Here is a 28,000-nt window from a genome sequence, read left to right on the forward strand (position 1 = left end):
TAGAAACCGTGGGCGAACGAGCGGCAAGGGAACGCGAGGATCGAGCCCGACGGAGTCGCGACGGGAGCAGGGGTAAGTGAGGAGGAGGAGGAGGAGGAGGAGGAGGAGGAGGAGGAGGAGGAGGATGGAAAGGTGAAGGGGGAGCCGCGCGATACAGAAGGGCGAACAGCCGCGGATAGGACGGCGCGATGAACGGGGTGAGGGAGAGGGCACAGCCGCCCGGCACCGGTGGTGAAACGGAACGGGGCAAAAAGAACGAGGAGAACGAGTGTGCCGGCTGCCTGGGAGGAAGAGATAGAGAGGCGAGAGGAAAACAGACCTCTCGAACGTGCTTTTGCGGAGCAGAAGGGAGCAGAAGAGAAAGAGGGAGAAAGAGAAGAAGAGAAGGAGGAGGGGAGATGCGTGTGCGACGGAACGAGTTGAAACGAAATGCACGGGAATACACGTATATATATATCGGGGGGAGGGCGGGGGGGTACGAGAGACGCCGAAGGAAGCCAAAGAGGACAGAGGGTGGCCGGGGACGAAAGGAGAGAGGAAGGTAGGGAAAAAGCGAGGAGGGGAGGCGCGGCAGGGAGAAATTCTGACTCTCGAGATGCGAGAACTGCCGCGAGTCTGTGGTGTGCGAAACTTCCTTGCGAGATATATATATATATATATATATATATATATATATATATATATAGACGACAGTGCGGCGAGGGGAAAAGGGTGCGAGGGAGGAGTGGAGAGGGAGTTAAAGGGGATGCGGAGTATCAACGAAGAGAGCGATCGAGAACGAGAGAACGGGAGAGAGAGAGAAAGAGAGAGGGAAGGAAAAGGAAAAGCGGTCCTCGAAGGGAGAAGCGGGACAGAACAACGGAATCGTAACCCGACTCTGGATGGGAGCCAGCATGAAACCCATGGTATGTAAAACTCCCTGTGAGAGCGCGTGAGGGCGGGGGACAGAAAGGGTACAGGGGGAACACGCTTGAGATAGCCCGTGTGAGTAGCGTGTCAGAGAGAGAAAGAGAGCGAGAGAGAGAGAGAGAGAGAGAGAGAGAGAGAAAGATTGACGAAGGGAGAGAATAGGGAAGCCGTGAGTGTGTTGTAATCAATGAGTTTAGAGGGCGGGCGAGAACGCAGCGTGATTCGGGGTACCTTTGAGAACACCACGGTTGGTTTCGTACCAGAATTATCGCGATTAGCGATGTTCGCATTACGTCTGTCGCGTAAGATATTACGTTATGCGCGCACAAAGTTTCTTATTTTACGTGTATGTCACGTGCCACATTCAATTTTCCGTCATTCCTTATCACCCAGTCCACATGCCTTTTCAAGGCTTGCACGATTGTTTTTCTCTATCATCGTTTTCGAACATCAAAGAGGTGGTCGGTAACGCGATGACTAATCACACATTACCGTGCCCGGCGAGAGGGATTCAGAGACGTTTTGGACCCTAACGCGCGACAACAAAAAGCTAAGCAAGCGGAAAGCGATACGCGTGAGCGCGAGCGATGTTCCGTTGACTTTAAAGCGTAATGGTTTTACGGTACGTCAAAGCTGGCATACTGGGGGTCGCGCGACGGGGTTCGAAACGCAGGGGGTGAGCTACATAGTGAGAGAGCGAGTCGAGGCTGCTCGTAGCGAGGATTCGCGTTCTGACGGGGCCATTACACCCTTGATTTCATTACGGCAGCCTTGCTAGTCGACTGCAATCTCTCCCGCTTCCACCCCCTCTCCCCCCCTCTCCCTCTTCTCTTTTCCTTCCTCCGTCTCTCGTTCGCGCTCTGTAATTCCATCATATCGCCATCCCTCACTCTCACTGTTTCTCTCTTCATTCCTATTCGCCCTCGCGCCACCCGGAGACCGTTCCCCCCTCCCCTCCTTAACGACTCTCTCCGTAACCGTTTGGTTACCGTCTCGAATCAGTGATCTTCAATGTCACTCGGAGTCGTCCGATCCTCCGTGACGTCTCACTAGGAGGTGCAAATTGAACGACGAACTTTTTACGACAAACTCACCCGGAAAATCAGAAGTTTCCCGCAATGGTAGGGACGGCTTAATTGTAAACCTCCGGCGAACGGACAACGCGGCGCTATCGAGGGGATTCATCGGAAATTGGACGGTTCCCGCAGGGGGAGGAAAAAAACTCATCCTCCTAGATTGAAATCGTAGGCGGCACGTTTGGCGTCGCGACAGGGTAATCTGTCAGATTTCACGATGTTTATCTTTTTGAGTTTACCACGAAGTTGATGCGACATCGTTGCGAAATAACACGATTTATATCAAATGGATTTTCCTGGACAAATTGTAAAAAGTACACGAAATAGAATGTAAAAGAGAAAAATTTTAAGATAACATATATAGCGTGATTTTAATCTTTCCTCTAAAAATATAAAAATTTGAAGGAGACACTCCACGTTCTATATAAAATTATATGCGTCCATAGCAACAGGATGTCAAATTCGCAATTTATTACGATCAACATAACTTACAGGTCAAACATTTAATTTTATTTGTATTCTTTTCTTTGTTACTTTTAACTTCTGTAAAACAAAAAATCAAGAACAATCGGAATAATATCAAACAATTCTAATCGCGACCAGAAACAATCAAATGAGAATCGGCGGCTAGATTAAGGTTTATATCAGGGCGATCCCCTTATCTATCAATCACGCGTCTTCAATTCACGCGCCTTCTCTTCTTCGACCCTTCGATGAGTACCCTTGCCCTTCGGTTTCTAAAGTGCTAAACGCTTCGCCGCAAACCGCAAGGGATAATTGAAAACAATTATCGCCACGATAATACTCCCGATTATGATATTCTTGCAAGAGCGATTAAAGTGCTCAATAGAAATAAAAATCTAAGATATAAATCCGAGATATAGAGATTAAGATCTGAACATTTTGAAATTATATGCAACTAATACAATATATAAATAATGCTGATATTTATTGATTTACAGAATTTAATGTGAAAATTGTTTATATTAAGTCAAGTTAGAAATCGAGTTATATCTCGTAATATCGAATTTAGGACTTGAAGGAAACATCAGGTTACAAATTGTTTCCATCTAATCTTTAAGATATTAGATTGTATCGGATATGGATGCAAATTGCATTTGTTTCTTCGCGTTCTTAATGATCGAAAATTCGCAAAGTCGTCCCCTTCGGAGAAACGAAAGTTACCCATGATTGGTCACCGAAAGTGGCACTCGATTGATAATCTACCGAGCCCGTGCGCCGTTCGATTCGGCCACGGATCGCCGGAAGGAGTGAACGAGCGGGACGGGACGGGAGACTGCGAGGGTGATCGAACGGCGGGACGAGAAGTAGGTGCTCGGGTTGTAGTAGAGCGAGGGTTGGATACCAGCATTTCATTCGAGGGAGATCGAAGCGGGTGGGTCGAGAAGACTCGGGTGAACGTAGACAGGCGGGCGAGAACAGGGCGACAGGGGACATCGAAATAGGGTTAGGCAGGGTTCCCCCTGGTAATGTGATTGCTCACCCGTTTCACCTCGTCTCGGCCCGGTCCCGACTACTTGCCGACTCGGTCGTTCACCATCCCATTCTTTCCTCTATCCTCTTTCGTCTCTTGCCCCTCTCTCTATTTCTCCCCCTTCCCCTCTCTCTCTCTCTTTTTCCCTGATCCAGTAGAATTTCCCTCGCGGTCTCCGAAAACGACGACGGTTTTTCTGCCCGAATATAATTCTCGACCGCGGAGACGGATGTGGCCGGCATGCGGCCGCATTCCGTTATTCTTCGTGCTCGCCCCGCACCAGAAAGCGGGAGAGATCACAGTGCAGGAGGAGGAGACGACTGACCAGACGGGAACAACAAGTGGTCACTGCCGCCGATTACGAGGTCTCGTCCCGCCTTCCGCGAGATGAATTCAGCGGGGTTTGATTTCAGCTCTGTAGAAGCGAGATTTGAGGAAACTAACTCCCAATCGCGGCTTAATGTCAAATGTTCTAGATGCTAATTGACCTATTAAATTACTAATTAGTCTGGCGATCAATGCGGTCTGGCTTCACCAAAGTCACATTGTCTGCACATTTTATCCGAAAAAAAAACGAGAGAATGCAATCTTTCTCTTCCCCTTTATTTCTCTCTTTCTCTTTCTCTATAATTTGCCTGTAAAAAACCTACATGTATACATGGAACGTCATATAAATATTAAAAAATTCTATTATTTAAATTTATTATATAAACTTTAGAAAATAAAAAATAGTAATTAATACAAACTGTTAATAAAAAGACAATTGTTGTCTTACCAAGCACATCCCTATCTATTCCGACCTTTCATGGAACCTAAAGCTGAGATTAGTTTAATGTCAACCTTTTCATATTTTTCAAATATCACATAAATTATTTTCTGTCTGAGAAAAATTCAAAGAGAAAATTTTCTACTTGTCTTCGAGGAAACTCTCTCTGTGCGGTATCCAACTCTAATTTTTACCGGTTAAGAATACCGGCTTTCGTGGAAACATTTTCTATAAATTTTAACGCAGCGCCATATCGCTCGATACAACCGATATCCGGACGGAACAACAACTGCCTCACGGGATATCGATGTTACGGCAGATGTTTCGACAAGCACTGACACCGATTATCTGACGTCGAACACGTTCAAAGTTCCGGAATTAACCAGTCCGCGGGAGCTTTCAACGCTCTCGTCGTTCGTACCCGATTCTATTCTTATCGGGCACTTTTAATCGTTTGCGAACTAAAAATGTCCGAAAAGAATTTCACGAGCGCTGATTACAAAAAAGGACATGTTCCTTAAACTTTACTTTTCCGAAAAATCGAGATTGCTCCCGCTCCAAAAACTCTCTGGAAGAGCAAAGTCGATTTTTTTTTTGTTCGATACCGCAAAAGTTCTCAGAACCAACCGACGCTTAATAAAATATTCACGAACTTTTACGATGTTCGCGACAGAGCTGTATTGATTATTTGCTCGGCGATTTTAAAATCATTTTTTTTTTACCACGGTGCGAAATTCCTGAAATCTGACGTTATCATAAAAATATGAAAAGCGGCTAAATGTCGGCTGCAATCTCTGTCCCGCGACGTCGCCACGCCTGCCTCTAGCATATCCACCCCAACGTGTACACCTACGTCGACCAAAAATTCCGATAGCAACGACGAAGGCAGGCCACAATTTCCGATTACCGGGAAGCCATACCGCATAATATAAATCCACGGCTGTGGGGAGGACACATTAGCGTCCGCTCCGAGGGAGGAAAGTCGCCCCTTTGCGCGACACTAATTTTAACACAACATTTCCATCCTTGTCGGACGGCGCTAACGACGTCAGCGAAGACAAATCATCGGCGCTGCACCCGGCGCGCGAGTTCGGAAGGTCAGCGTAGCCCACGGTAGAGAGGGAGGGGCGAGAGGCGTTGTAACATCCCGCTCATCCCCCATCCTACTCTCACACTCTCCTCTATCTCTTCCCCCCTTAGGGCTATATACGCCGCGGCGGTGTCAGTTCGAAAGTGCGAGCAGGCATCGGCCCGCGGCGCGACGCATCGATCCCGCTTTCCATCTCTCACCCTCCGTTCCCTCTCGACGTCATATCCTCTCTCGGTTGCACCCTCACCCTCCGTGCGCGCGCGCGCGCGCGCGCCCTTCCTCACTGTCGCCGCCGCCGCCGCCGCCGCCGCCGCGCCGCCACCGCCGCCTCCCCGGTTGCCCTCCCCGGCCCTTCCAGGACCCCTGTCCCTGTAGCGCGCTCACACCGACCATTTATACCACCCCATCCCTCCGACGTAACGTACGACGGCTAACCATGATACAGATACCAGAAATCCACCCACATCGTAGCGCGTTATGTGGGCAGGCGAACGTGTGCGTGCGCGCACGTGTGTGCCCTCGCGAGCGAGCAGCGCGCGTATACCCGGCCCGGCCGTGCCAACACGGCCCGCCATCATTTTAATGAAGATGTAATTACGGACGTTTCGGCGCTGGAATCAGCAATGCGCCCGTGGCGCGACACGCCGAGTCGCATTATTGGCTGCCTTATTAACCACTGCGCGATGCTCGCGTACGTCTCTCTCTCTCTCTCTCTCTCTCTCTCTCTCTCTCTCTCTCTCTCTCTGTCTTCATGAAGCACGTTGTGTTCCGGCCACACATTGTGCGCATTCCGTTTCCACTCCAGCGCGCTGAATCTCTGCGAGTAATATTATGTGTAGCGTCCAAACGGTCTCGTGACAAGAAATGCCAACGTCGACGTATACCTGCAGGTTTACGCGCGCAAAATCTACATGGGTTACATAGTAAAATTGCGGAGAACGAAGGCCGCGGAGGTTGCGCGCTTAAACCACGCACACATCTTGTCCCGAGTGTTCCTCATCGAGAAATTTTGAATTTCCAACCCAAACGCTAAGCGCACGGAGCGCTAGCTGCCGAAGTGGCCCGCCTCCCTTCCCCCTCCCTCCCTTCCCCGCGAACTTCATTAAATCCGCGAGCGTTGGGGGCCTCCAATTAGTATAATGACGAGCAACGCGGTGCAAAAAGTTGCGCGCGACATGTTGTTAATTTTAACAACGCGCTTTGTTTCGCCGGGTAACGCGCGAAACGTCGAAGCGTCGAAGCGTTCGTATCAAGGTAGGCAGCACGCGCAAAGTTGCTAACCTCGGGGTTACGCGCGCTATTTCGCGGACAAGCGGAGAAGCCGACGCGGCGCGGCGCGGCGGCGAGAATCGTTAACGATCTTCGCGCGCGATAACGCCACCTTCGTCGCGCGATTGCTCGACGCGCGATTGCTCTCCTCCGATGTCCGCCCGGCCGGAAGGAAACCCTTATATTAATTAGAGCAGTTAAGGGCAACTATCCCCTCACGGTATGTAATGTGCTTTGGCTGATTTGATCCCCTAACGGGATTACGCACTCGGGGTTTTGGCGCGCTCTCGTTGCGCCGCGCAATCCCGTTCGTCCCGTGTGTTTGCGCGTATGTATGTGCGTGACTGTGTGCATGTATGTGTGTGTGTGTGTGTGTGTGTATATGCCGGTCATACGTGTGCACCGCCATTTGGCTTTCGGCTCCTACTACTGTTTGGTATGGGATCAGCGTCGCACATTGCTTCGAGAATTCGAAATTATTCGTCTAAACTAGAACTGATGGCACCCGATTTCTAAACCGGCAAGTTTGTGCCGACTCTGTAAAACAAATTATAGATATATTATAGATAGAGGTATATATTATGTGCTCGGGAGGCTTTTTTGTGCAGGCTACGGGATCAGACTTGAGAAGAGCATTCCAAGTGCATAATAAAGATTTAAAAACGATAAATTAAAAATGTACGTGTGTTATACAAACTGTGAGCTAAGTCACTTCATTTTCGTCAATGTCATAGATAAAAACGAATGAATTTTATATGAAGAATACATAACGATTTAATTGAAATAATATTACGATTTTATCCCCAATGACGATTTGTCTCTAAGAAATTTCAATTGTTACATCACTTTTTTTCATGTAATAATTTTATTACATATACATACAAACAAAACATATATAAAACACAGTTTTCATTCAAAACTTTCGATTGAAATGCGATAAATGCAAAACAAACGTCTAACAGAAGGAGCTTTGTTAGAATCGGTGACGCCTCGATGGAACTTTTAATAGAAAACAACCCCCTATTACTCTCCAGAGAATTTCATGTCCCGATCTAAGGGGTGTGGTACGAGGAGAGAAAGAGAGAGAGAGAGAGAGTGAGTGACCCCTATGACGAAAACTACCCCATCCAGTTCAGGGATGCTGGATGGTCCAGCATCAGCTCTACGTCTGAATCTTGATCTCTGACGAAGGTCAGAAGGTCGCCAACGGTTTCTGGCCAACGGTTACATGGTTTTTTGTCACTATATGCGCGAAACTATAGTCTATAAACGCGTCTCAATGCGAGATAACTATCGTTCTTCTAGAAGCAAATACAAATGATGATGAGATGAGCAATTCAACGCGTTGGGACATATGATTTAAATTTTTCTCTCATTTCTTCTCATTATAATATGTTCTATTAAAGACTCTTACATTATGATCGTACTTAAATTCTGAGAATAAAGTATTAAATACTTCACATTTAAATTACCTTGCATCGTCGTGTTTCTAGAGCTATATAGAAAAATAATGTCATTTATTGTCGACGCGTTGAAAAAATTAATCGTGCCTTACAAAGATTCATCATCAGAGAACAATATCGATTACGTTTTAGTTAAAATTATCATGCGTGAATTTATTATTACATATTACGTACAGATTGTCACATTCTTAAGCGAAATCTGACTTATGAATATCATCCCCTTAAAGAAACACGAACGCTATCTCAGTTCGTCGCGAGATGGAGGAAAGCTTTTGAATTTTGAACACTTCTCCGAGCCCCAGAGGCGGCAGGCATGATTGGTATCGACACGGCTCGCTTTTTCCTCTTTCTCCGCTTGGTCTTTGCCCCGAAGTGGCGAGTGTATTGTAGCACAATACATTCGCCTGATCGACTATCTACTCCGTATTGGCCTACCACCCTGCCTCCCTTCGCCCACGCTTTTCTCTCACAAAGTAATACAAGAATTCCCGAGAGTCTCGCGTCTAGTCGAGGTAAGTATCGTTTATTCGACTAATTAAGCCGATATATCGACGAAAATACGCGAAGACGTGATGTGCTTCCGACATCTATTTTTGTCAGGCTCAATTTCCGACGGCGAAGGGAGAAATGTATCTCGATACGTGTGTGAAAGAAGACGTCACGTTGAAAATTCTCTCATGTATATTCCTTTCTTCGCGAAGACCTGCAAGGACTTTTTGATAATTCTAGAGGATTTACAGGTATAAACACAGAGAATACATTTAACATGGCGCGTATCAATTACCAGATGAAAGTCGCTAGATATTTTTATCTCCTGACTTTATCTCCTGGCGAAAAATTGAAAGTAAAAAGGAAGGAGAAACGGGGGAATATCGTGATCGATAACGCCAAAGAGAATTCTACGCTATAGGATTACTCCCCATTCCCTGCTTCCATCAGCAAGAAAGTATGAAACGATTCTCCCGGCTCAACTGAGGCTCGTGATTAGCGAGCTAGAAATTAATTAACACTGCAGGCCGTCCTGCGTCATCGCGTAATTGCCAGCGCCACGATGTGTTTGTTAGAGCATAAAGTACGGAAGGGCCGCCCTGCGGGAGTGGCGGCCAAGGGTAAATGCGAGGGTGAGGAAGAAGGGGACCGGAGCTATGGAGAAAAATCGATATAATCTTCCATCTGCTAATAATAGAGGCTTAGCGCAATCCATTCATCTGCGGTGGGACTCGCGCGAATCATTCCGACATGTTTGCGCTTTCGCATTACATGCCGATTGAATTCGCGGTGTAACGCGATATATATCCGTGGAACGGTTAACAATATTAACGTTTATTTTAATTGTTACGGTCACGCATAATGATGGTAATAAAATGGTAACGTGATAACGATACAAATTTGGAAATAATGCGCTTACATGCTTGCGTACCCAGACGAAGAAAACCATATAAAAAAAAAATATCGAAAGGAAAATAACATTAATTTCGAAAGATAAAAAAGGATATTCTTACACACAATAATATGTTCCGTTAAGCTGAAACATAAATTATACATATATCGCGTTATAATAGTTGTTTAGTTTATGTCCTCGAGATAATATTATCCTCCGAGAAAAAAAAAACAAAAGCATAAATATTATCCCTCGGTATTATCTTAGGTATGTTATAAACTAAGTATCGGTATTCGGAAGTTGACCACGACGCTACAACGGCTTATCAGCTTTCGGGCCCAACCGATAATCACTAATGGCATCTTTGTCAAACCCTTCGTGTCTCCCTCGAGAGCATTAATGCGTCATCCGTCCGTATAGGTGGTCGGAGCATATCGTGCATTCGTATCGAGGACTTTTAAGGATTCGAAGATTGACAGCTATAAAGCGTTCGCATTTTCCTGAAAAAAGCGACGACACGTTTTACGATCGAAATTAGCGTCGTTCAGATGTCTCGTGTCGCGATCGAGAGTCCACTCGTACGGTAATGTACTTGCGAAAACGACTTAATATTAAACTTTAACGTCTCGCTCGCTTTGAACGATCGACTAGATAAGTATAAGACCCGTCGTAAATGCCGGCTTGTCACGCCGTTTTATAACCGGCACTCTGCACCCAGCTATTAACGTTATTAATTGGAAAATTGCGACGAAGGAAGGTGCCGCGCGCGCGCATACGTAGGACACGCGCTTCGTCGCAGCCGGCATTAAAACGAGGCAACGTCGAACGATAAGTGATTTCCACCGCGAGGCGCGATCATCTGGAATATTAATACCGCCTGGTTAAAGAGACGATTTATCCCAGCGACGTGTACGACGACGACGACAACGACGACGACGATGACAGCAACATACTTGCGCAACCATAAGCGAGTTGAAGGGAAGTAATTTGGACGGAGTTAGCTCCCGGGGAGCTTTCGCGAGCTGTAAAGTTGGATATCCGTTGGACGTTTTCCGATAATTGTTTATCGTAAAAACGTTGACGGCACAGTCGAGAGAGTGCATAATACATCTACTCTTTACGGCATTATTTTACAAGCGGTTTTCGGAGGCGACACTTCGCCTCCTCCGAGAACCGGGGACCGACGCGGGTATTACCGAATTTTCCGGCTGCGCTTAATTGCGAGCGGCGCTTCACGAAATTAAAAACGAACGTCACGCGGCGCCGCGTATTCGCGTATTTCTTGTTATTAAAACGCGGCGTCCATACACAACACCATACCGTCGTCCCGTTACCGCGCTCGCGAAACTTCTGCTCGTGAATCATTAGCGCGTAATCGCATCGCGGCGTAAATAAATGCTGTGCGCGAAGCGCGCTGTTTCAGGCGCAATTGTAAAGATCCCTTTAAATCGCACGAAAATAATCGTAGTATAAACCGCTAAGTACCGCTTTTTCATAGACAGACGTTCCGTGTATCTCTCTCTCTCTCTCTCAACTCGTTTAATGAGAAGATAAACTTTAAGGGAATTTATAATCTTCCGTGAGTCTTGAATTATTTCGAAAGTGCCGGAAGTGCGGAAATGCCGTAAATCTTTTTTCCAACATGGTTGTACATGGATTATCTACATACATTTGCGAGGAGATACCTTTGAGAATATCGACACGTTTGCAGGCCTTCCTTATATCTTTATATCTTTAGATCAAGTCTTGGAAAATGTTACGGGCATGGAGGGCTAAAGGTGGAAGGCTACAACTGCCGAGCCATTTTTTACTCGGTAATGACACAAAGATCCCGAACGCGCCGCATGTTCGCGACATCAGAAACCCGACGAGGCAGGGCCCCTCCTTGTTACGATTCCGATCACATTTTCCAGACATACGCGTCCCACCGCGCCGCCCTTCTTCCGCCCTCGCCCGCCCTCACTTGCGAGACTTTGGCGATCCGATCGATTGACCGTCGTCATCGTCGCCCCGTCACCGGGCAGGCAAGACGGCGGAGAAGGGCAAGTCGCGTATCTCTCTTGGCCTCCGAAAAGGGCTTAATCCTAGGCATTCCGCGGGCGAGGACTCGACAGGTCAGAGTCACCCGGCTTGGGAGATAGCTGTGACGATAACGGAGAGCACGGAGAAGGAAGGAGCCCGCCTGGACAGGACCAGTCCTCTTTTCTCGAACCCGCCGGACCGGATGCTGTATCCCCGAGGTGATTCTCTCTCGGTCGGAGTGCGCGTGGAGAGAAAGAGAGGGGAGAAGCAAGAGGAGGGGGAGGAGAAAGAGAGCCCTCCGGAAAGCGGGAGGAGGGAGAGAGCGAAGAAAAGGCTCCTTAATTCGCGGTCGGGCCGACCCGGGGCCCCGATTCCCGAGAGATTCGTTTGCATCGCGGGACTCGGTGGTATTTAAGCCCGAACGGACTGCGAGATCGCGGCCATGATACCCTCCTCTCGCCCCATCTACCTCTCTCGTCGAATGCGTTCACGAGAGGGTGTGAGAGAGAAAGAGAGAGGGAGAGAGAGAGAGAGAGAGAGAGAGAGATCGTAGTGGAGCAACGCGAGACGGGAGCAAAAAGAGAGAAAGAAAGCCGGCGGGAAGATCCGGAGGATGAGGCGGCAGTTGAGATCCGGAGGATGAGGGAGGAGAGAAAGAGGGCCGACAGAACGGAGAGAGAGTTACAAACGAGAGCCCGTCAGCCAAGCGCGAATTAATTCAACGCACAGTTCTCCCTCTTTCCTCCGTCTCTCTCCTACGACCTTCGTCTACCCTGCTCCCACGACTGGCATTGCCGCCCTGTCGTTTTCCCCGTAATTCTGCTCTCGAAGATGCGAAGGGTACAACGAGAGAGGGAGAAAGATAGCGATAGCGATACGCGAAGAGGAGAGAGAGAGAGAGAAAGAGAGAGGATGCAAAAAGGAAACACGCGATGAGTCGAGGAGCAACACAGGTGAGACGCCAAAATCGGCCAGACACAAACAAAAGGAATTGCGACCGTGGCGGCGACGATCCTCGGAAACGACATCGAAAGTGAGATCTCGCAGTCGCGCTATTCGAAAGCCGAATACGGTTCTCTCATCGCGTGCTGCGGATGTTGCACCGTCCAGCATCGCATCCGGGACAGTTTCGGTTCATGATGTACGATATATATTGCGAACGTGATATACACTGTAAACAGTTAACGGTTTGTTTAATAAATGCACTTTATCGACTTATTTCAATACTATTACAATTTTTTTTTTAGTTTTCAGATGTCTCGCGTGATAAAATCTGTGATAAGTCAAAAAGTTAGTCGCAAAAATAAGTATCTTTTCCAGAAAGCTTTCGTCCACGCAAAGTTTATAACGAATATTTATCTTGATCGATACATGGTTAAACAAAAAACGTGAAAAGATTTTTTTATTTAGCATGGAACATATTGAAGTCGAAATGGCGCTACATTTTTCCGCATTTCTCTTCGTTAATGACTTTGTTAGAGCACGGGGATATTAACTCGGCGGAAAAAGTTAAAAATTCTTGTCTCTCCTTCGAAAAAAAAAAAAAAAAATCGAAATTGATCCGCGTTCGACGTCGCGACGGCGTCCATTCGGAAAAGGCGTTGAATAAGAGAAACGATGTGCTAATCGGCTCGTTTACAGTCACGTGCACGCCCACCGTCCGGTGGTGACGTTCGATTTGCATCGGCCACTTAACGGGTGTACATAATACATCTGCACCGTCGGCGCCCGTCTCGCTCCCTTCGCTCCCTATACCCTACCTCTCCGCGGATGAATCGCGTACTTTTTTCTCCCCGTATTTCTCGCCCGTATTTCCCGATTCTCGCCCCTTTCCCCTCCCGCCCGTTCTCTTACCCGTCATCCCTCCTTTTCACCCCTTCAAGGCTGCCCACCCTCCGTTCAATGTTTCGTCTCTCTCTAGGTAACGCGTTCCCTTACTCGCGCCGACCCTCACACGAACCCCACCCCCCCTCACTCGAGAGAGCATTTCCACCCTGCCGCGGCAGCCCTGGGCGGCGACGACGGGGGGGAAGAAGGAAAAGCGAGTCGCAGAGCCAAGGACGGAGGCGAGTATGGCGGAGGCCAGAGGGCAAGGGTGAGAGAGCCGGCAGCCCTACCTTAACAAGTAACAAGGGTGGAGAATTAATGAGAGAGGGCGCTCGGGCGGACACTTGTGGCTACCGTCCGACCCCGGCTATCAAACCGAGGCACCGCCGAGCCACGAAAAACCCTCGAATTTAACCCACCTTCTCTCCCGTCGACTTCTCTAGTGGTCGAGGAAAAAAAAACCGGGAAAAAATTTTCCGTTCCCGGCCTCGCGGCGAAATTTTCGGGGAACGATATAACGAATCGCCGACACGTGTACGATCCGCTCGAGAGGAAGTTACGAGGTTTCGCGCGAGACCCAGGTTCTCGCTTGCTCGCTTCCGGAATTTTAAGGGGAATTGTTCGACCGTACGTATTTTAAAATTTTTAGAAAGGTGGGCTCTCCATGTGCCAAAAATAGCACGATATTACGGCGAGTCAAATTGTAACTGATGAATGTTTCTTAGATCACCAATTGCAAAAAATATATATTATTGTAACTGAATAATTTTCCATCTGTATATATATGTGCAAAGTATAAAATTGCAGATATGAGTTCAATCTTTTTAACTCACATCTCATATTTGATATTATATTAAATAAGGAAATAATATATTACATATACAATCATTATACAACAATAATAATCTAAAATAATGTAACAAAACTCCTCTCATATTTGAAAAATTGATAAGTTTAAAAAAATTTCTCTTTATTTAGCTCAGAGAACAACTTATGGGACTAATATCGCAGATATATATATATATATATACGAGTGTTTTTGAAGATGTGTTAAGAACATGGCGTGTTCTTTCCGGAAGAGAATTCCATCGTTTCGTTGCACGAGAATACGTCAACCGGCGAGCGAGCTTACGCGCGCACGTCAGCGACGTCGCGGCACGTAACGTGAATTTTAATTAAAGCAATTAAGCGTGTGTCCATAACTAGTCGTATTAACCAAAACGCGCGAGCAGGCTCGGTTCAAAAACGCGACAGCGATGTGTCACACGGAAGGGTGGACATCTGGCCTATCTGCGCCGTTCTCTCGGCCACCCTCTGTCCCCTTGTTCCCTGCTGTCGACCCCACGCGCACCCCCCACGCTAATTTCTACTTACCCGCATAGTGGCGGCCGTGCCTTTATTTTAATTAACACTCAGTGGATTAGTCACCCCGTCGTGTCGGCTTGAAGCTGTTTTCGCGACCCTCCAACTGGACGAGGGGTAAATTGGAACATTTTTTTACGTAACCATGATTACTGACCACGCTTAGATTAATTGCAGTTTTCCAGTTACGATAGGTATTCGCGTATGATCATGTACAAAACTTTCAATTTTATATGATCTTTTAATATCCAGATCTTTGTATAAGAACTTCGCAAATTGCATTGGTAAGCATCGTAAACGTAAAATTGTTTAATATTTAATTTTTTTTTTATTTTATTCAAACGCGATACAGAGAGACTAGTATTGTAATCATCGATTACGTTGAATGAGAACTGAAATAAGTAATGTGAAAAACTTCCTAATTAAGATCGTTACATGTGACGTTCAAGTGGTCGTCAATCAGTTAATAAGTCAAGATGCCATTCTCGAAAAGATATCCTCTAAACCTCGACTACGACATACGAAAAAGCTTCCATTTAATTACTGCTCGAAATAGAGACATATCGAAGAAACGACAGAGAAAAGAAATAGAAAGCCGGAGGAAGCGTTTCAGCGATGAGATGGGGCGCAAAACCGAATGCCGATGCGGAGAACGAACGACGAACATCGGTGGGCCCAAGAGCTCGCTCTCGTCTCGTATCGTAAAAATCGAATGTTTCCACAACGTAGGCGAGGGAGAGAGAGAAAAAAAAAAGAGAGAGAGAGAAAGAGAGGCGGAAGGGAGGAAAGGGAGCAGAGCGCGGCGGAGGTACCTTTACGTTCGTAGACGTGACTCCAACGCCGGCTGCGGAAATATATGGGGCCGTAACGGTCGCCGCTGCCACGGGAAGCTCGAGCGGAGGAACTGAACGAGGAACTGAAGTAGCGGCTAGAAGAGGACGGAAGACGACGACGACGACGACGACGACGATAGGAGGATGGGAGTTCGGAACGAGGGAAACGAGAGCGTTGCGGAGAACGCGAAGCTGGCTCCGCTGGCAAAAGCTGGAACGAGGGAGAAAGAGAGAGAGAGAGAGAGAGAGAGAGAGAGAGAGAGAGAGAGAGAGAGGACTAGAGTTATGGAAGCGTCAGAGGGACGGAAAACCACCCGCGACGCGAGAGGGAGAGAAAGAGAGGGAAGAACAAGGGAGGGCTGGAATGGAACGAAACGGAACGTGGATATACCCTCCGCCGCTGTGGCATCGCCAACGCCGACGCCGACGCCGCCGACGCCTCGCGCCGCTTGTCCACTGGCTCACGGGACCCTCCCCGGCTGGCTCCGCGCGACCAGCCCTCGCGACCCTGTTATTTGCATACGCTGACCTCCTTTACCGATTTCCATGGCCAAACAGAAGCTTCCCGCGGACACGGGATTTTATTTCCACCGACCGCCACCGGCCTTTTTACCGCCCGACTATGTATGTAGATCGACGTCAACTCAGCCGACTTGAGAACGACGTGAAACGTTAAGGACGTGGAAAGTTTTCGCGTGAAAAAATAGCGACTGTGAGCGTCACGGAAAATTACAGCCACAATTGCAATTAATAATCGTGAAACATTATGTGTTGCATTCTTATCTTAACGAATATGTTGTACGGATTTATTTAAGAGAAATCTATTATCTAACATTACATTCTAATCTACGATAGAAATTTTAGCCGCATCGAAAATCTCTCTGTAAGTTAATTTACGAAATTAGAAAACAAGTATGTTCTAGAAAAAAAAAAACAGGTAAACAGTTTTTCAATCATACATAATAAATTAAGGAAATATATATGTAGGGACCGTAATAATAATATGTCCACGTTACGTATTACGTTATATTCCTCTATCACATCATATTCGCTCGTCAACTGGTCCATTATAATAAAGTTGGCACTTTTATCGAGCCGGGCCCCTGGGGTAATAATTTCGTCAGACCGCCGCCGGCGTCAGCAGCTTCCATTTATTTACGGGATGCGCGTGGCGGGGCCGGCGCGATGCGAATGGCGAAACGCGTTTTATACGCGCGGCGGCGGAGAGAAGTCTCGTTCGGAATCAGGCCGAGAGTCGCCGGTGCGCGCTCATTGTCCCGGGTACGAACAATGAGTTACCGGCGCCTTTATCGTCGCGGCGCCGCAAGACGCTCCGTAACGAGACGGCGCGCGGCGGCGGCGGCGGCGGCAGCGGCGGCGGCGCGATGGGAATACGAGATTGTCGCATGCCGTTTCTGTCCGCGTGCCTTCGCACACGCAAACGGGGAGGATACGTACGCATGCACACACAGTGCAGTCGGCTTTTTGGCAGTCGCGCGATACCTCATATTCGCCCTCGTCGCCGGGGAAAATCGTCGTAAGCTGAAATGCTCGAGACAATAAAGGATCCGTACGTACTCTAACACACGGTTAGAGGCTCTATTGCCACGCGTATTATTGCATAACACGCGTGCGCGCGCGCACACACGTGCGCGTGCGAGCATGACGCTTTTAATAGGTCCTTCACGTGCATTACGTCGGGTGTAAATTTTCTCCAAGTGTAAATCACGATAGGCAACGGCATTTAATGCATCGAGAATGTTTGTCGATTTCGATCGCGCTTTATTAATTCGATCGGGAAGATTTGCAGTTGAAACGTGAAAAAAGTTGAAAATTTTCGTTTAATGGGGGACTTCTCAGCGAGAATTTTCGAAAAGACATCATGAAATATATCGCATAATTTGTTTCAACAAATTTCAATTAAAATAAAACTTACTTGAGAAAGAGAGAGAGAGAGAGAGATTAAGAGTATCAAAAATTACTGCTATTTCTTTTTTTCAATTGTAAATTAGTGCATGTAAATTTTTCAAGTTTTTCTCCGCTTCCAAAATTTACTCTGTTGTTTGAATCGGTAGCGCGAGCGTGTCGCAATTAATATCTCGTTCCGTCTCAATGCAACGCACGTCGATTGACGCCGTTGAATTAATTGATATTTGAAAGTTCGGTGAAAGTGTGTGTCCACTCCAAATCATGCATGCCGATCGCCGTGCTGTTAAAGAGACATTTAAAGCATGCGTGCGTGAATAGTAAAGCCGGATTCCTGGATCAAGCGAGCGCGAACAAACACGAATGAACCGCCGGTCGCCGTCGTTGAAGCGAGTTACTTGTTCGCGCTTGTTCGTCAGTTCATATGTGACATACGCTATAGTTTTTCAGTTTAGTGTAAGTATATCGCCCCACTGAGCGCGAATGAACGCGAATCAACAACTCGATCGCTTCACTGAGTTCGCTTTAGCTTTAAGCATCACTTCCTCCTTGTTTATCAAATATTAAACAAGAGTAAATGGCGCTTGAGCGCTGCGAGCATCAAAGCGAGCGCCGATGTTGCCGTGTTGACGATATTTCGTACGCGTCGGTTCGCGCTCTCCCGATCCGACCAAGCGATATCAGGAACGAATTGGCAACAACATCGAGAGGAAGAAGAAGAAGATTGAGATCGCTCGCGGGATTCCTGACGACGCGTGCGACAGCGCGCGTTTTCCGCGATTACGTTCGCCAGCCTCACGCGCGCGATCGGATCTCTCTCGGTCACGGCTCATTTCGCATCGCGTTAACGCACGCAACGAGCTCACGGTGTATATCCGATGCCTCGTGGTGTGGAGGAGGAACGCCAGGCTCCGTCCAGGACGTGTCCGGACATCGAGCGGCTTGCTAATGTGGGCCCCGAGCACGGCGCGGAAAATGAGCGTATGCATATGCGGCGCGGTGCGCGCCGCCGAGAAAATCGAGGGACGACGGCGGAAGGTTTAACAGGCGTACTACGTAAAAAAAGAAAAAAAAAAGAAAAATGAAGCAACATCCGCGCCGCAAAATTTACTGCCGAGGGTAACGAGCGTCGCTCGACGTAGGAGGTGAAAGAAAGAGGTAACGTCATTAGGTATCCGGGGGTGCAGCTTTGACGAGGGATGTGGGGCGTAAGTGTTCGGAGAATTTGACTCTCTTACGCGGAAGAAGACGCGTCTTCGCAAAGAATACATGGAAAAATTTGTTGAAAGATATGTATACGTCGCTCGATTGTACCGTACGGGAAAAATTTTACGTCAAAGTGCCACGCAAAACATCTTTTCGACGAAAAGATGTTTCCTATCGTGTGATTTTTTGTTTAGATTCGCGGCTTTGAGAGTCACACCTGACTATCGGTGCGATCTTTCATATGCGCAAATCTAACGATCTTAATATTAGCTTTAGATTGGGGCCAATTAGACAGCGCGACAATGAAATTTTATGTGAGAATGACGATATAATAACCGCGGAATTTACCATGATGCGAAAGTATAGTGTGAATCAATTCTCTATAGAAGATTATAACAAGAGAGCTTCAAAGGATGTGAAAGAAATTAAGATTCGCGATAGCATTGCGCGACGATGATCCGGCATCCAAAAAGCACGAGTTACAGATATCGTTACACAATTTTTTTTTTTTTAGAAAAGGAACAGCGTCATGACGTCATTTTTAATATCGTCCATAAATGCATACAGCGGATTTTACAAATTACCTTTCTGCTGTACTATTTTTATTTATTGTACCATTTTATTCGAGCGATTGTTTTCACGCAATGCGATATTTCAGTGGCAATTAACGAAAATTCAACATCAACTTTAATATTTAGCTCGTTACTTATTTAGCACTCTGAGATTACGGGGATTTGCTCTATTTTAACTTTTTGGAATAGCTCTTTATCATCTAATTTAGGACAATGCCCCGTTAAACGACTAAGCGCTTGTTAAACCGTAACAATGCGACGAATAAATAGATAATCATAATGCAAGAACTGACTCACCATCCTCCGCACCGGCGTTGTCTCTCCGCCAATTGCTGCTCTCTCTCGATCTAGACATCCACTCACTCACTCACTCGATTGAGAAAAAAAAAACGCGGCTAATTACTGCCGTGCACATCGATTAATAACGCGACACGATTCGTTCGCGCGGCACTTGACTCGACACTCCCAACGCGCTTTCGCGTACGTATGCACGTTTAACTTTCAACTTACGGGAAATACTTGCCGCGACACTTTCGGACCGGTGGTCAGATTTGAAAAAATTTAAATTGCCATCGAACACAATATGTGTCCCGGGATATTTCATTTGACATTTTCTTACACGCATTTTAGTATGTCAAGTAATTCGGCTGCGCGATCACGAGAAACATGCGCGTCGATTTACGCGACGTTTGTACAACGAATCGTGCGACGCTGTCGAAACGTAAATGAAACGCGGACATTCCCGCGCGGATTTTTCCGTACAAAAAGCGAAAGTTACGGGTCAATGGTACGGACGACTTTGATTCTGCCGCGATCTCGCTGGAATGACCGCGCGCGACGCGTTCAACAATGAGATATCAGCTCGCATGTGTTTATATAACGGCGATCCTTTTCAAGGTTTGAAGAAGTTAAAGAAAGAGAGAGAGAGAGAGAAAGTAGAAATTATTTTATAATAGAATAAATATTCAGTGAATAGTATGATTGTTATATCGTTTATCATTATGCTGATATTTACATATGCATTTTATTCTCTTTTCCCATGTAGAAATATCGATCAATTTAGTATTGTTTATTAATTTCTTAGAATGAGTATTAAAAGCACTAGTGCACAGTGCTTTTAATATCTATTTATTATGAATAATTAATACAGTACTAAATTGGTTGATTTCTATAAGGATTTTGATTCGAGAAACATTCTTAAAGACGTTAATTTCTTCAGCTGAATATATAATGAAAACAAATCAAGTTCAAATATAGAATTAGACTCTAAAGGATCAATATGTTATTCGCTTTACGATTACATGAGTACTTTAATTATATCATGTGCAGTAATTGATTTAAATTTATACGTATAACCATATTTATAAAACGAGTTTGACGATACGATAAACGTACCATAGGAGAAAAGTTTAAAAGATTCGATAAATATTTTTCGAAATGGGTTTCGAAAAATATTATGTGATTATAAGAAAGTTTTGATTACATTAATTCAAATTAATTGTGGACAGTTTAATTTTACATTCATTAAAGTTTAATAGATTAGGAATAGAAAGCTTTTCATAGTTGAAACTTTAGATTAGAAACAGAGTTGAAAGTTACATATATTAAAATTTCGAGGCAAAAAATTAAATAATTATTTTATAAATTTTTTAAGCTTATCAAGTAAGAAAATAATTTGATCATGTTTTAGTATGGTAAATATTTTTCTTTTTAATTTGTAAGTTTAACAGTGTACAAAAATTTGCACATTCCACACAGTTCAAAATATTTATCACAAATATTCGGAAAATTTATTTTTAAAAATGTAGTAAAAAGTTTTATAGAAATTTTTTTCTAAAGATTTTAAATAACACAAAAATTATTACTAAAATATTTTTTTTAATAGAATATATATAGAATATAAAAAATATATGTAAATGTTTATTATAATCTTTTCGAGGTTTTGGTTAACATTTTCTAGACATAAGAATATATACAAAATATTTATACATGTACTTAAATCTTATAATCTTTCTTATAAATACTTAAAAAATATTTTATAAATATTTCGTACTGTGGAATACATTCTACTATTGCAATCTACTGTTAGCTTTATATTTATTACGGTAAAAGAGACTTTCTAAAAAAACTGTTATATGCTGTCATCTAACGTGTATTCCTCAAATTACACGCAGTCGATAATTTTACATGATACATTTTCATCTCTTTATCTTTTGCTGCGCATTGAACTTTTACCGATACATGATATTAGATATACTTCGTTAAATGTTATCGACAGTGTTTCATCGTACTTATCGACAAAAATTGCAAGAAATTTAGGATATGAGATCTCTTTTTACACGAATTCTCAGACATGAATATACGTTAGTCGAATATAAACGGAGTGTGATAAAAGCGTAAATGAAGCGAAAATCTCTCCTAAGCGTCTTTCCCCGCCTTATATTCGACTCACCCTCCGATTGTCATTTTCATCAGGGAAGTTGCCAGTCCGTCAAAATCACATATACATATATATTGATATGTGCAAAGTATATTATATAATTACATGTATATATGATTATAAAAAAAAATTTGCGCGCCCTTGTGACGCAAATATTTCATTCCATCAATTTGTCTCTTTTCTCTCTTTCTCTCCTTTCTCGTTCCTTTCCCAAATCTCAAGAAGGGCAGCCATTACGCAAACAGCAACGCGACAAGTCGTACGAAATAACCGACTCACCAACGTCGTCACGCTCACGTAGCCGACCGTTGCTGTAGACCCGCGCCTTCCGAGGTCGCATCCTTTCGCTAAACCGTACGCTCATCCTTCTCAGGTCAAGTTAATCCGCGTTCGCGAAACGACAAGACGAGCCGTCGTCACTGACCACCGCGTTCGTTCCGTGTCCGAGGAAGAATCGTTGGAATTTTCAAACGGCGCGGCGTTCGGCGCAAAATTCACAGCGTCACGTGATCGCGGAGAGATGCGCCGCGCTGCGCCGCGCTGCGCCGCGCCGTCCGATGTTACGTCACGCGCTCCGAAATCAAGCAAGTTCACGCCGTACATGAACTGATGAAGCTCGGCGTGAGCTAACCTATCTTTCGCGTCTACAACGTGTTGCCGATGCTGATTTAAAAAAGGAATTAGCAGTTCCCCTCCGCGAATGCGATATGTCGGTAGGCGAATCTGTCTGTCCGACTGATAGACGTTGATCCGCGAAGGCGTCAAGCCGCGAGGATGTTCGTTGACCCGTCGTCGCGCCTCGCGGTACAAACTTGATATCTATTTCGAGTCATATGCAATGCGTTAATCGTTTATTTATAAACGTCACTGTGCCGCTTTTCAAGCCGACGTTTACCCGAGGTCTTTGCGCACTCTCGCATTATCGTAAAATGTGTTAAGCCTCATTGTTCCTCCCTCTTTCTTTATCACTCTCTCATTTCATTTTTGTCGCGCACGAATTATGGACGAGGTTTGGTTTCACTTGTCGAATCAGCTCGAAATGCTGCAGGTAATCGAATTTCCCTCTTTCTGCGCTTGCTCTGACGATTGTGCTTTATGTAATATTTTTAGTTTCAAATTTTCAATTATTTACAATTAGCTAAAACATTTCGCAGATGCCTTTGTTTTCCGTTATAAATTACAGTGATAGAGCCAACATCTATATTTGTTACAGACCAACATCTATATTTGTGTAATATAAATTGCATAAATTTCATGCATCAATTGCATCAATTTTCACATTCCCTTTAATTAAAAGCTAAATATTTTAGTGTTGCACTTAATATTATATAAACTGTATAAGTAGTTTAATATTATGTAAGATTCTGCTGTCTGAAATTTAATATACATGTGCACTTGGCATAAAATATAATTATTCATAGAAATCTCAGTATACTACACAAAAAAATTTGGGGAAAGGTTCAAGCATCAATGGCAGCGCAACAAGGACAGCAATGGTGTATGGCATGGCTAACCCAGCTGCGTCAGTTCATCCTGCAGTTCTGTGACGAACAGCACGTTCAGTATGCCAAAGACATCATGCTGGGTGTGGCTACCTCTGTACAACGAGGGTGGCAAGAAGTTAAGTTTCAGTATTATAATACGCAATGGAATACAGCAGATTTTTATCGCCAATTAAGAATCCTGTGTGCTAACAAAGGTACGTTAAATATTTAAAAATGTTTTAATATTGTTTCTCTTTGAGTAGTTGTTAAAGTTGATTTTTATCAATTATGTTTACATTCTCAGTGTCAAGGAGAGAAGCAATGTTTTGCTTGACAGGCCTAGTGATTGGAACTGTAACGGGCTATTATATCGGCATATATTGGAAACCAGCCTCTCAACATATACATCATATAAAAGCTATTGCTTGCCATCATTATTATGGTATCGAGGTATATTATAACATACCTTATTATAGTTTAAATACAAATAAAGATATATCTTACTATTTCTACAGGGAGTGTTAATGATAGACGATTGCGAAATGCCAGCGATTAAAAAATCGAACGAATTACTTATACAAGTTAAGGCCGCTTCACTTAATGTCATTGACACGAAGGTATGCTTCGGTTACTCTAGAATTTATAGAAGATTGCTCAACTCGGGAGTAAGTAAACTTTTCCAAGAGACCGCTACACATGCTTCATGCAATATCGTTGTAATATATAAACGTATGTATTTAGAAACAGAAACAACTACCTGTAACTTTAGGAAGGGATTGCGCAGGAGTGATAGTCGATATTGGACAAGGCGTTATCAATTTTGATATTGGAGACGAAGTATTCTTAGCCGTTCCATCGTGGGCATCTGGCACGATGGCGGAATACATAATTGTTCCAGAAACGCAAGTAGCAAGACGGCCTAAAACGTGTAACTTTGAAGCCTCCGCCAGCCTACCATACAATGGTTGCCTGGCATGGGATGCTTTAGTTAATAGATCAGTCATCAAGGAAGGCAATGCCAAAGGAAAACGGTAATGGTTTTTAAAAACTGGAGAATGTGCGAATCAGCAATTTTGTGACAAAATTTAATCGAATTTTATTTCTTTGTTCGAATTGAGTCGAATCATTGAAACGTAAGTTTTAATTAACAACGTAATTATTATTAGGTAAGTTTTAATTAACAACGCAATTATTATTATATAGTTAAATATTAATTTTATATTGATGAATATTAATTGAAAATTAAAGAACAAAAAAATTGCTGTATCTTTATTTGACTCGATTTGATATATTTTTCGATATTCGAATATTCGCACATCTTTATTAAAAACTTTAGTTTTTGTATCTGAAATATTAATCGATACAATACTTTTACTTACAGAGTTCTTATTTTTGGCGGAAGCACTCCAATTGGCTGTATCTTGACGCAATTAATTAAGTTATGGGGCGGATACGTAGTAACCGCCTGCCGAACGAATTCTGTGCCTATAATGAAGGCACTTGGTGCCGACGAAGTTATAATAATAAACGAAACTGATGTCGAGAAAGAATTAGAATTGCACGATAAGTACGAAAAATTTCGGCATAAAATTTATACATTTACAAAATTATATTATTTAATTGACAGAATATATTAAAATAATTATAAATATATTAAAATGCCTTTTTATTATATACATTTAATTATATTGGGCTTATTAATTATTTTGTTATAGGTATGACGCGATTTTTTATACTGATAATCAGCCTTTTCAAGAATATATTTTAAAGAGGCACTTATTGCCTCATGGGTCCTATGTATCAACTGTTCCTGAACAATTAAGATCGGACTCACTAGGATTTATCTGTGGAAGTATATTTGCCGGATGCGTTAGAATAAAATTATTGATTCAGGTATTGATTCACACATTCCAATTCAATAACTGTTTATTGATTGTGATGTACTATTGATTGATACTTTAAATTGTAGTATATGTTCGGATTTAACATGCACCAATGGAAGGAAGGGGCAAAATTGAACGTCACATATTTGCGAGCGTTGTGTGATCTGACCGATGCGAACCAATTACAAACGGTTGTCGACAGGGTGTATGCACCATACAATATCGAACGAGCGTTGCACCATGTCTTAGATCCAAATTCTATTGGTAGTACAATTATAACATTTCAATGATGTATCATTGAAAAGAAGTTTATATCGCGACTATATATATATATATATATATATATATATATATATATATATATATATATATATCTTGTACATAACAGTGTATAATTTCGGCGGATAATCACTGCCGTATACTGTTAATAAATATTTGCATCATTGAAAATCAAGAAATGGTAGTTCAAACGTGCTACTTGGTGCTAAAATAAAGACTGAAGTGATATAATTAACAGACCAAATGTAGAATACTTTGTCCTTTTCTAAAAATTCCTGCCAAGTTATATATTAATAAGAAAAAAATGCATAATTAAAATATACAATGACAATATATTGATGATAATACATGAATCCAAATGATATAACGATGTTGCTTATAAAGAGTTTTATAAAAAATGTCGTGACATTGTTAAATATTCGTTACGATGGAATTTATAAAAAGATATATATTGTACACTAATATTGTATATATTTTACGAAATAAATAGAAAAATTTATATTGTATTTACTAGTTGAGACTGCAGTTTGCGTAAAAATTTATAAAAATTTATGTGTGACACATGTATAATACATTGTGTCGAGAAATGTTTGATACAAGATACAAGTACGTTATTACATTGCTATACATTTTTTGTCAAATTTATAATATTGCTTTCACTTTGCTTTACCTCGAAATTTGCTGTTACCTGCTCCCTTTGTCTTTTTAGCTGATGGTTTTTTCTCTTCTGCCTATAACAGTATTTAAAGAAAATGTTTCATTCAACTTATTTAATTGAATTTAGAGAGATTAAATAGTAATATTAAAATTTGTTCGAAAAATATATCACCTTTCGTTTTGGAGCTGGAGTAGAGGTCGGTAAAACTTTGAAAAACGAGTCTAACCGGCCCTGCGTGGACGTGTTTCGAGCCTTGTGAAGTTTCTTAGCTCCGTTTCTAACCCGCTCCTCATTAAATTGTTTGTCGCCGCATAAAAATTTTACCAGACCTTCCTCATCTGGTTCGGACCATTTTAACTTGCAAGATAAAAAAAATATTCAATATGTGTCATTAATGCAGAAAAATATTCGACATAAGAAAGCTACCTGGATGTCGTCTGGGTTCGATATTTCTGGTTCTTGAAATAGTAATCTCGCCTCTTTATAATTCCAATCTTCTGGTATGGGATATTTCTTGGTATCTATAGTTTCAACAATCTTTTCGAGGGACCTATGATTTTTTATCAACTCTATTGCTCTTTTTGGACCAACGCCTTTAATACTATTTGTATAATCACAACCCAACATAATACAGAGATCAATAAACTGTAATTATATATTATTTTAGAATAATTAATGAAATAATACTGGTATTATATTAAACAAAAACAAATTAAATTATACATACCTCTTCATGATTTAGCTCCAAACCTGCAAGAACTTTATCAAAATGAATTTCTTGTACAGGTAGCTTTCTGGCTTCACTAAAGGTTAAACGTCGAAGTAGCACATTGGAGCCAAAAGTTAGTGCATCCATGTCTTCAGTGGCAGTTGCAAAGACTTTACCAGCTTTCACTAAAGCGGCACATTGTGCTTCAGCCTCACAAGGAGCCTACATAGAAGATATTGTTTACTGTAGGAATCAATAAAGAAACCACAATTTTGCACACAAATATTTACATCAATGTAAGGTATGCCCATCAATCGAAGTAATTCTTTAGCCTCATCAGCATGAGTTTTCGTAACTTTAACCAATCTTCTATTAAACTTATCTATAGCTTCCACATTTCCTTCAATAAAAAATATCCATTATAAAAATCTTCTGCAATTTTCTTATACAGACATAAAAATTTATGAATTATTTTAAATTATTACAGCGATAAAAATATATTATTTGATATTACCATCTTCTTCAGCAGCCTGCAGGAGTTTCTGTGCTTCATCTCTCCTCTCAGCCCTCTTGGCTAATTCTCCACTTTTTAGATTTGGCGGTTTTCCATCAAATACATACACAGGCTTTATACCTTGCTCTACCAAGCGAATGGTACGATAAAATGTACCCATTAAATGACTGCATAACAAAATTTACATTGCCAATTAGCTCTTCCCAATATAATCTCATATACCACTTATACTTATACATAACATTTAAATTATTCGATAAAAATCAAATACAGTTTATAATTAATTAATAGAAATTAATGTAAAATTAATATGCCTGGTCGTTTCGCCATCCACAGTAGTGAGCTGGGCTCCCTCGCTGCGAACAGCTATGAGAAACTGATATAAACACATGGATGCATCGACAGCTATTTTGCGACCTATAAAACCATAAATAATATTAGAAACACAATAACATTGTAAAGTTAATCAATAATTGATCGTGACATGAAAATGCAAGATACGCATTATACAATTTTATTGCCGAAGACGATTGTGATTCTTGGTTAAAAGTACAAAATTAAACGCAAAACAGGCAATAATCACGTACCGAAATAATGCTTTAGCTCTCGTTCTTTGATAGCTTCCGGAGCTATATCCGCTATTAACTTCGATAAGCCTAAAATACCCATGTCAGCGAAATATTTATGGCGCACGTAGGAAACCTGATAGTGCGTTACACGCAGCAGACATTTTCTGAAAGGCAAACTCGCCTTCCCGCCAATTTCCACGTTACAAACCGGAGCCACCGGAGGTCCGGAGGTTCGGAAATTTCGGAATCCGGATCCGAAGCCGGAAC

The 28,000-nt window shown here is 43.2% G+C and overlaps 2 protein-coding genes across 4 annotated transcripts; one reads left to right on the forward strand and one right to left on the reverse strand.

Annotated features, from left to right (window-relative positions):
• Positions 1-778: 778 nt before the first annotated feature.
• LOC105833604 (reticulon-4-interacting protein 1 homolog, mitochondrial) lies at positions 779-25,789 on the forward strand. Of its 3 annotated transcripts, none has more exons than XM_036294050.1 (8): positions 779-905; positions 23,096-23,336; positions 23,426-23,571; positions 23,637-23,786; positions 23,863-24,152; positions 24,503-24,688; positions 24,837-25,014; positions 25,091-25,789. In XM_036294050.1, exons 1-8 carry the CDS (start codon positions 882-884, stop codon positions 25,292-25,294), a joined length of 1,419 nt encoding a protein of 472 aa, XP_036149943.1. In that variant the 5' UTR covers positions 779-881; the 3' UTR covers positions 25,295-25,789. The 3 variants fall into 3 exon arrangements, with proteins under 3 accessions (XP_036149943.1, XP_012530910.1, XP_012530909.1); XM_012675456.3 differs by lacking the exon at positions 779-905 and adding an exon at positions 21,118-22,685 and having other exon boundaries at positions 23,059-23,336; XM_012675455.3 differs by lacking the exon at positions 779-905 and adding an exon at positions 21,119-22,685.
• On the reverse strand, positions 25,596-27,984 carry LOC105829473 (flap endonuclease 1). Its single transcript, XM_012668335.3, has 8 exons — positions 27,752-27,984; positions 27,479-27,581; positions 27,165-27,331; positions 26,941-27,050; positions 26,669-26,872; positions 26,368-26,586; positions 26,113-26,298; positions 25,596-26,014 (listed from the first exon to the last, which is right to left on the reverse strand). Exons 1-8 carry the CDS (start codon positions 27,831-27,833, stop codon positions 25,940-25,942), a joined length of 1,146 nt encoding a protein of 381 aa, XP_012523789.1. The 5' UTR covers positions 27,834-27,984; the 3' UTR covers positions 25,596-25,939.
• Between the last annotated feature and the right edge of the window lie 16 nt (positions 27,985-28,000).

Source organism: Monomorium pharaonis, chromosome 11, assembly GCF_013373865.1.
Source record: "Monomorium pharaonis isolate MP-MQ-018 chromosome 11, ASM1337386v2, whole genome shotgun sequence".
NCBI classification, from domain to species: Eukaryota; Metazoa; Arthropoda; class Insecta; order Hymenoptera; family Formicidae; genus Monomorium; species Monomorium pharaonis.